Here is a 9,863-nt window from a genome sequence, read left to right on the forward strand (position 1 = left end):
ATGGGAGAGAGATACATCAATTGTTTGTTTTTGTTTTTTAATGTATTTTATTGATTTTTTTACAGAGAGGAAGGGAGAGGGATAGATAGTTAGAAACATCGATGAGAGAGAAACATCCATCAGCTGCCTCCTGCACACCTCCCACTGGGGATGTGCCCGCAACCAAGGTACATGCCCTTGACCGGAATCGAACCCGGGACCCTTCAGTCCACAGGCTGACGCTCTACCCACTGAGCAACACTGGTTTCGGCAAGAGAGATACATCAATTAGTTGCCTCCCGAAGAGACTGGGGCTGACCAGGGATCAAGCCTGCAACCACGGTGTGTGCCCTTGATCAGAATGGATCCTGAGACCCTTCAGTCCGCGGGCTGACACTCTATCCATTGAGCCAAACTGGCTAGGGCACTATGTTTTATTTGTACACAGATATTTTTATTGTGTAAGTAGATTTCATAGAGATTACATTGAAACATCTCCCAAGAATCTACATAGTTCTGACATACTTTCATTTATAATTCTTTCATTTTTTTTTTAAGAAATTTTTTAAAAATATTTTTTATTGATTTTTTACAGAGAGGAAGGGAGAGGGATAGAGAGGTAGAAACATCGATGAGAGAGGAACATCCATCAGCTGCCTCCTGCACACCTGCCACTGGGAATGTGCCCGCAACCAAGGTACATGCCCTTGACCGGAATCGAACCTGGGACCCTTCAGTCCGCAGGCTGACGCTCTGTCCACTGAGCCACACCGGTCAGGGCTCATTTATAATTCTGATTGTTATTTTGGAATGTTACTGGATGTCTTACAGAAAGGGCAGTGTTCCGTATCAATTGCATCATGATCAGAACTGTGACCATATTGTTTTGGGTTTTGTGTTTATTTATTTAGTTAGTTAGTTTGTTTGTTTGTTTGTTTTATTTAAAGACAGTCATTGTTTTGTTCTGGTGCGTTTAGGAACACATTTCGCCCGGCCAGCGTTGTTCAGTGATTGAGCCTCGACCCATGAACCAGGGGGTCACGGTTCGATCCCTGCTCGGGCCACATGCCCGGGTTGCGGGCTCGATCCCCCGTGTGGGGCGTGCAGATGGCAGCCAATCTATGAATCTTTCTCGAATCATAGATGTTTCTATCTCCCTCTCCCTCTGCTCTCCTCTCTGAAACCAGTAAGAATATAGTTTAAAAAATGGAAATACATTTCATTTTTCACATTCACAGAACAAACTCTGACCTGTTCTAAACTACAGGTTTCCATATGTGCCTTTAAACTCGGGAAAGCTTTTTGGAACTCCAGTAAACTGAGTTCATGCTTCTACCCACGTCCCACATCCCGGTCCCAGCGGCCTCATATGGGGTGTGGGGGACGGGAGGGGTATCAGCAGCACCATCTGCCAGGAGGTAAAACAGACAACAAGGGTGGCACATTCCTCACATTCCCCTCCTCCGACGCCACAACACTGTCCACCTTTAAGGGCAATAACCGAAGGAAAAAACAGAAAAGACCCCTCGTTTTACTTTATACAAATTTAGGGACCAGGAAGTCTGGCCTGTAACTAGATCTCTGAATTACAACACTATTCTCCATTTAGATGTGTTTTACAAATCTCAAGACAATGCCCTAGCACCGTGGTCGGCAAACCGCGGCTCGCGAGCCACCTGCGGCTCTTTGGCCCCTTGAGTGTGGCTCTTCCACAAAATACCACGGCCTGGGCGAGTCTATTTGGAAGAAGTGGCGTTAGAAGGTTAAGTTTAAAAAATGTGGCTCTCCAAAGAAATTTCAATCCTGTTGATATTTGGCTCTGTTGACGAATGCGTTTGCTGACCACTGGGCTAGGCCTTACAGGAATGAAGAAACCTAATTTTACGTGCCATTAATAAAGGCTTCCACGTTTAACCAGAGGATGGGGTCTAGTTAAAAATCTAGAGGTGTGGCCCCGCCTGCGTGGCTCACTGGTTAAGCGTCACCTGTGATCCAGGGGGTCACCCCTCAATCCCTGTCAGGGCACACGCCCACATTGCAGGCTCGATCCCAGTGTGGGGCGTGCAGGAGGCAGCCAATCCATGATTCAACTATTCTCTCTCAGCGTTGATGTTTCTTTTTCTTTTTTTTAAAAAAAAGTATTTTTATTGATTTCAGAGAGAGGAAGGGAGAGGGAGAGATAGAAACATCCATGATGAGAGAGAATCATTGATCGGCTGCCCCTTGAGCACGCCCCCTACTGGGGATCTAGCCCGAAACCTGAGCATATGCCCTTGACCGGAATCAGACCTGGGACCCTTCAGTCTGCAGGCCGATGCTCAATCCACTGAGCCACACCGGTCAGGGCAGCAAATGATTTATAATTCCCCTCCCTAACTAGATAACACAGAGCTTACGTTACCGTGGTCCAGGAACAGAGACCCAGATGCCAGAAGCCAATGCCGGCATGTCCACAGGGCTGAATCATCTGGAGATGGCTGAGGGCATTTCCCCAAACCTGAAAAGGATGCATAAATTGATTCCTTGCTGCCAGACAGCTCAGGGCATCTTAAGCTACATGTTATTGCCTCCTCCTGGCCAAACACCTGAAATGCCGTAGGCATGTCTCCAATCTGACAATGGATTCTGTGTACTAAACCCTGGCCTTTGACGTATATCTACCTCGCCTTAGGACAATCCTATGTAATAAAAGGCTAATATGCAAATCGACCCAACGGTGGAACAGCCGGTTGCTATGAGGTGCACTGACCCCAGGGGGAGCGCCACGCAGCCAGAAGCCAGGCTCACAGCTGGTGAGTGCAGCCGTGGTGGCGCCTCCTAAGCCGTCAGTCTGACATCCCCTGAGGGACCGCCCCCCCCCTCAAGTGCACGAATTTTGTGCACCAGCCTTCTAGTTTGTGTTAATAAAAAGCAAGGGGTCCTGAGACAAGGAGAACTTAGTTCCCTTAGCTAAGTCTTCTCTGGCTCCCCATAATGCCTTCCAAAATTATGTTTCGTCTCTGGACTCTTATTTAATTTACACACAGCGCCTTCTCCAGATTTCCTGAACCCTTCTAGATGCTGGATCAAGACCACCGGCACCCAATTAACACCATTCCTGCCAGCTCAACCAAAGGACAGATGAAGTCACGGGAGCAAATAACAAAAACCCCTTTAAAGCCAGACAGACCCCAGATGAAAGTAAAACAGTGAAGCAGACCAAAGAATAATAAAAAAAAAATGCCCCTGGATCCTTATTTTGATTCACCAGCATGTTAAAAACACCCACGCCTGGCTGGCCTGGCTCTGGCTCAGCGAAGACCTGTGATCCAGGAGGTCACGGTCCGGTGTGGGCCCAGGTTGTGGGCTCCATCCCCCAGTGTGGGGCATGCAGGAGGCAGCTGATCAATGGTTCTCTCTCATTGTTTTTTTCTGTCCCTCTCCCTTCCTCTCTGAAATCAGTAAAAATATATTAAGCCCTAGCCAGTTTGGCTCAGTGGATAGAGCGTTGGCCTGAGAAGTGAAAGGTCCCAGGTTTGATTCTGGTCAAGGGCACATGCCCAGGTCGTGGGCTCGATCCCCAGTGGGGGGAGTGCAGGAGGCAGCCGATCCATGATTCTCTCTGATCATTGATGTTTCTATCTCTCTCTCCCTCTTCCTTCCTCTCTGAAATCAATAAAAATATATTTTATTTTTTAATTTTTTATTTTTTTTTAATATATTTTATTGTTTTTTTTTTACAGAGAGGGAGGGAGAGGGATAGAGAGTTAGAAATGTCAATGTGAGAGAAACATCAATCAGCTGCCTCCTGCACACTCCCACTGGGGATGTGCCCGCAACCAATATACATGCTCTTGACTGGAATCAAACCTAGGACCCTTGAGTCTGCAGGCCGAAGCTCTATCCACTGAGCCAAACGGGTTAGGGCAATAAAAATATATTTTAAAAATCCACACTAATAAAAGAGAAAGATGCAAATGGACTGTACCTTCGCGACGCCCACCAGCCAATCAGGAGCGAGCATGTAAATTAACCCAACAAAGATGGTGGGTTAATTTGCATACGCAGGCTAAGAGCAGCTGGGGGCGGTGCAGGATGCTTGCGCCGTCGCCATGGGAACGACACAAGTGTTCCGCACTGCCTGCCCCAGCAGCTCCGGGCCTCTGGGCAGCGTGGGAAGGCCGAAAGGCGGCTCTGGGTCGGAGCGAAGGCGGTGCTGCCAGCCAGGGCATGGAAGGCCCATTCTTCCAGAAATCTTTATGCATCGGGCCTCTAGTATGTGTGTATATATACATATATATATATTAGAACGAAAAAAAACACCCTGAAAAGCTCATGAATATTCTGCTGACTCTCCCCTAGGGCAGTGGTCGGCCAACCACGGCTCGTGAGCCACATGCGGTTCTCTGGCCCCTTGAGTGTAGCTCTTCCACAAAATACCACGTGCGGGCGCACCCGTACAGCGCAATTGAAGGAGTACCCTAATTAAGTTAATAACAATGTACCTACCTGTATAGTTGAAGTTTAAAAAATTTGGCCCTCAAAAGAAATTTCTTTTTTTTTTTTTTTTTTTAAATATATTTTATTGATTTTTTACAGAGAGGAAGGGAGAGGGAATAGAGAGCTAGAAACATCGATGAGAGAGAAACATCGATCAGCTGCCTCCTGCACACCTCCCACTGGGGATGTGCTCGCAACCAAGGTACATGCCCTTGACCGGAATCGAACCCGGGACCCTTCAGTCCGCAGGCCGACGCTTTATCCACTGAGCCAAACTGGTTTTGGCATCAAAAGAAATTTCAATTTATGTACTGCTGACATTTGGCTCTGTTGACGAATGCGTTTGCTGACCACTGCCCTAGGGTTCTCACCCGCAGGAAAGATAAAAAGGTCTCGGGTCAAAGACTCAGAGCCATCTTCCACTTAACGGGTGTGGCCTTTTCATTCCTAAACTTTAAGGTTCTCCAAGAGGCTTATGATCAGGGCAATGGTGAGCAGTGGTAACTTGACCTGGACTTCTATACCCCCACCCCCACTCCCATCCTGTCTCCAAGGCTCCCTTCTTCTCTCACTTCCCAGTGAGTCCCTGTAACATTTCTAGAGCACCGCCTCCGCTCTCTCCTGTTGCTTCTTCTACCCTAAGCCCTTCCCAGCTTTTTAAAATACATATTTTTTAATTGCCCCTTCGGCATGGCTCCGTGGAGTGAGCATTGTCCCGTGCACCAAGAGGTTGCTGGTTCGATTCCTGGTCAGGGCAGGTGCCGGGGTTGCAGGCACCATCCCCAATAGGGGGTGTGCAGGAGGCAGCCAACCGATGTTTCTCTATCATGGGTGTATCTATTTTCTCTCCCTCTCTAAAAAAATCATTTAAAACATATTAAATATACACTGAATGGCCAGATGATGATGATCTCTGAAGGCATAATCATCTGGCCACTCGGTGTGTGTGTGTGTGTGTGTGTGTATGAGGCCCGGTGCATGGGTGGGGTCCGGCCATCCTGGCCAGGGGGAGGGGACATGGGCAGTTGGCCAGCCGGCCTGCTGGTCGAACTCCTGGTCGAGGGGACAATTTGTATATTAGCCTTTTATTATCTAGGATATACACTGAGTGGCCAGATTATTATGTGTTCAGAGATCATCATCATCTGGCCACTCTGTATATATATATATATTTTTTGTTTGTTTGTTTTGTCTTTAATCCTCACCTGAGGATATTTTCCCATTGATTTTTAGAGAGGGAAAGACAGAAATATTGATGCTAGAGAAACACATCAATTGGTTGCCTCCTGCATGCACCCCGACCAGGACTCGGGCCCGGGAGGCCCTTGCAACTGAGGAGTGTGCCCTTGACCGGAATCAAACCCAGCACCTTTCGGTCCGCAGGCTGATGATCTATCCACTGAGCCAAACCGGCTAGGGCTGACACGTGAGTACGTGTGATGGGGTTCTCCCCTCCCTTTAGTCACCGTGTACCTCACCGGCATTTCTTTGCGTCCAGGTTGCTGCTGTGGAGCCGACGACACGGAAGCACCCAGTGAACAGCGGGTTTCTGTTGGCGTGTCGCAGGGGAAGAGTCCCAAGGCAGCCTCACCTTCCCAGAAGAGACACCCCTGTGAGCGTTGCGGGCTGGTCCTGAGGGACATTTTCCACTTGGTCGAGCAGCAGGGGACGCAACACAGCCAGAAACTGCTGAGGTGTGGTGCGTGCGCAAAACGGTTTTATTTCAGCGTAAACTGTCACCAGCCTAAGGAGCAGCACGTGGGAGAGGAGCCCTTCGGAAGCCGTGCGGACACGGCCTCATTGGGGAGGAGCTGCAGCACCCACATGTCCGGGGAGACCTTTGCCTCTGAGCAGGGTGAGAGGGACTTCCTGTCCAGCGTGGGACAGCAGCCGCAGCCACTGCTCGCTCAGACCAGGGAGACGCCACACAGCGTCCCCCCGTGGATAACTCCACAAAGCAGGAGCAGCCTGGACCCCTCTGAGGAAGGCAAGAAAGCTTTTAACCCCCAACACGTGCTTGTTCAGGACCAGGATGTCCACACGGCAAGACCGTGTTTTGCGTCCAGTGAGTGCGAAAAACCGCTCAGGTACAAATCCTCCGCTGTTCGGCGCTACAGAGTCCGCCCGGGAAAAAGTTTCCGTGTGTGTGGCGAAGGCGGGACGTCCTGTCACGGGAGCCCCGCCCTCAGTCAGCATCGAAACGTTCATACAGGTCCAAGGCAGTACACGTGCAGCAAATGTGGAAAATCCTTACGCCACAAGCCTGCCTTCGTTTATCCCCGGGCACGGCGCAGCGGAGACCACAGAGGTTACGTGTGCAGTGAATGTGCGCAGTCTTTCAGTCACGGCTCGGCGTTCATTCGCTACCAGAGAGTTCACACCGGAGAAAAGCCGTATAAGTGTAACTACTGTGCCAGATCTTTTACCTCCATCGCCGGCCTCAGCTATCATCAGAGCTCTCACACGGGAAAAAGACCGTACGTGTGCCCTGAATGTGGGAAATCGTACGTCACCCCCGTGGCCCTGCGCTACCATCGTGGCGTGCACACTGGGGAAAGGTCTTACGGCTGCAGCGAGTGTGGGAAATCCTTCGACCACAGGTGGAAGCTTGTTCGCCACCAGAGGATTCACACGGGAGAAAAGCCTTACGCGTGCGGCACGTGTGGCAAGTCTTTCACTAACAGCTTCACCCTTCGGTATCACGAGCAGGGCCACCTGGGGACGAGGCCTTACGAGTGCAGCGAGTGTCGGAAATCGTTCACCACGAGCTCTGGCCTGCGTTACCATCTCAGCCTTCACACGGGAACAAGACCTTACCGGTGCAGCGAGTGTGGGAAGTCCTTCATCTGTCGATCTACCTACCAGTCCCACCAGAAAACCCACTCGGGAGAAAAGCCCTACGCGTGCGGCGACTGTGGGAAATCCTTCACCCGCCGGAGCAGCCTCCTGTATCATCAGAGAGTTCACACGGGAGAGAGGCCCTTTGAGTGCAGCGAGTGTGGGAAATCCTTCACCAGGATCTACGCCCTTCATTGCCATCAGAGAGTTCACACGGGAGAAAGGCCTTACGAGTGCGGCGAGTGTGGAAAGGCGTTTCCCACCAGCAGCAGCCTCGGAAAACATCGAAAAGTTCACCCGGGAGCAAGGCCTTACGCGCGCGGCGAGGTCGGGAAGTCTTTCGCCGGCGGCGGCGACCTCTTCCGTTACCATCAGAGAGTTCACGCGAGGGAAAAGCCTTTCGAATGCAGCCAGTGCGGGAAGTCTTTCGCCTCCGGGTCCTCGCTCCGTTACCATCAGCGCGTCCACACGGGAGAAAGGCCTTACGCGTGCAGCGAATGCGGGAAGACGTTCATCTACAGCGCCAAACTCCGCTACCATCAGCGCGTCCACACGGGGGAGAGGCCCTACGCGTGCAGCGAATGCGGGAAATCGTTTATCTATAGCTCCAAGCTCCGTTATCATCAGCGCGTTCACACGAGCGAGAAGCCTTACACGTGTGGTGAATGTGGGAAGTCTTTTATCTATAGTTCTACATTCCGTTACCACCAGAGAGTCCACACGGGTGAGAGGCCTTACAAGTGCGGTGAATGTGGGAAGTCCTTCATCTATGGCTCCAAACTCCGTTACCATCAGCGAGTTCACACTGCTGAGAGGCCTTAAATGTGCTGGGAATGAGCCATTTCCGGCTCAGTGTAACACCACCTGAGGAAACATTTTGGGGAGTCGTTTGTCTGAATTCAAACCCCTTTCCTCGGAGTATGCACAGCGGGGAGATTCCCCATACGTTTTATTTATGTAGGAAGCGTGTGTAAGTACTTTTCTCATTCCGACTTGCCCAGGGCTGCTTCTCGGCTTATGGTGCTCCTATATCCTGAGGCTCATTCCTTTCACCTTTCCCACCGGGGAGATCCACAGACTGTGCAATAGTCAACACCCCAATGTGCTTACGGAAGCTGACGTCTGGTCCCACGGATATGGTGGCAAAATAGAAATGACCGGGGGGCGGGGTCAGCTCTCCTATTATGACTAATTAGGACATGGACAAGCTGCAGTGATGAATTGGAGCTGGCAGAGAACTGACTCCGTGTCCCAAGGACGTGTTCATCGAGGGTGATGATCTGTGATGAGCTATCTCACCTTCCAGTTGATGGACTTGGAACTTGTCTGCTGCTCATGACTTTGGCTTATACAAGAGTTGAGAATTTACTCTTCTTAAAAATATATATTTTTTTAAATTTATTTTAGAGAGAGGGAGAGGAGGAGAGAGAAACATTGATTGATTGCCTCATGCCCTCGCTCCGACCAGGGATGGAACCAGCAACCGTTTGGTGCATCAGACAATGCTCAACCAACTGAGCCACACTGGCCAAGACAAGGCCTTACGCTATTTTTTTTTTTTTTAATATATTTTATTGATATTTCACAGAGAGGAAGGGAGAGGGAGAGAGAGTTAGAAACATCGATGAGAGAGAAAGATTGATCAGCTGCCTCCTGCCCATACTGGGGATGTGCCCACAACCAAGGCACATGCCCTTGACCAGAACCGAACCTGGGACCCTTCAGTCCGCAGGCCGACGCTCTGTCCACTGAGCCACGCCGGCCAGGGCCTTAATCTATTTTTTAATATATTTTTTATTGATTTCAGAGAGGAAGGCAGAGGGAGAGAGATAGAAACATCAACGATGAGAGAGAACCATTGGTCGGCTGCCTCCTGCACGCCCCCTGCTGCGGATGGAGCCCATGACCCTAGGCATTTGTCCTACCTGGGAATGGAACCGTGACCACCTGGTTCATAGGTTGATGCTTAACCACTGAGCCATACTGGCTGGGTGAGCTCTTACTCTTTCAATTCTTTTTGTTGTTGTTTTAATCCTCACTCAAGGATATTTTTTTCCATTGACATTTAGAATGGGAAGGAGGAATAGATGGGGAGGGACAGGAAAAGAGAGAGAAACACTGATGTGAGTGAGACACATCGCTTGGCTTCTCCTACACGCACCCCAGCTGGGGCCAGGGATGTCACATGCAACCCCAGGTAAGTGCCCTTGACCGGGAATCGAACCCATGACCCTTGGGTGCACAGGCCAGTTCTCAAATCACCGAGCCACACCTACCAGGCTTTTATTTTATTTTATTTTAAAATATATTTTATTGATTTTTTACAGAGAGGAAGGGAGAGAGGGATAGAGAGTTAGAAACATCGATGAGAGAGGAACATCGATCAGCCGCCTCCTGCACACCCCCCACTGGGGATGTGCCCGCAACCAAGGTACATGCCCTTGACTGGAATCGAACCCGGGACCCCCCAGTCCACAGGCCGACGCTCTATCCACTGAGCCAAACCGGTTTCGGCAACACCTACCAGGCTTTTAATTCTTTTTAATCTTTCATCTTGCTTATTTGTT

At 50.1% G+C, this 9,863-nt stretch overlaps 1 protein-coding gene across 2 annotated transcripts in view; it reads left to right on the plus strand.

Annotated features, from left to right (window-relative positions):
* Positions 1-9,634, plus strand: part of LOC308235019 (uncharacterized protein) — a 170,948-nt gene extending 161,314 nt beyond the window's left edge. For both annotated transcript variants that reach the window (XM_080643619.1, XM_080643620.1), the window contains one exon: positions 5,957-9,634. In XM_080643619.1, coding sequence (XP_080499745.1) covers positions 5,957-8,118 — 2,162 coding nt within the window. In that variant the 3' untranslated portion in view covers positions 8,119-9,634. The remainder of the gene's footprint in view (positions 1-5,956) is intronic.
* The last annotated feature ends 229 nt before the right edge of the window (positions 9,635-9,863 follow it).

Source organism: Plecotus auritus (genome assembly GCF_963455305.1).
Source record: "Plecotus auritus genome assembly, chromosome: 10".
In the NCBI taxonomy this organism is placed as follows: Eukaryota; Metazoa; Chordata; class Mammalia; order Chiroptera; family Vespertilionidae; genus Plecotus; species Plecotus auritus.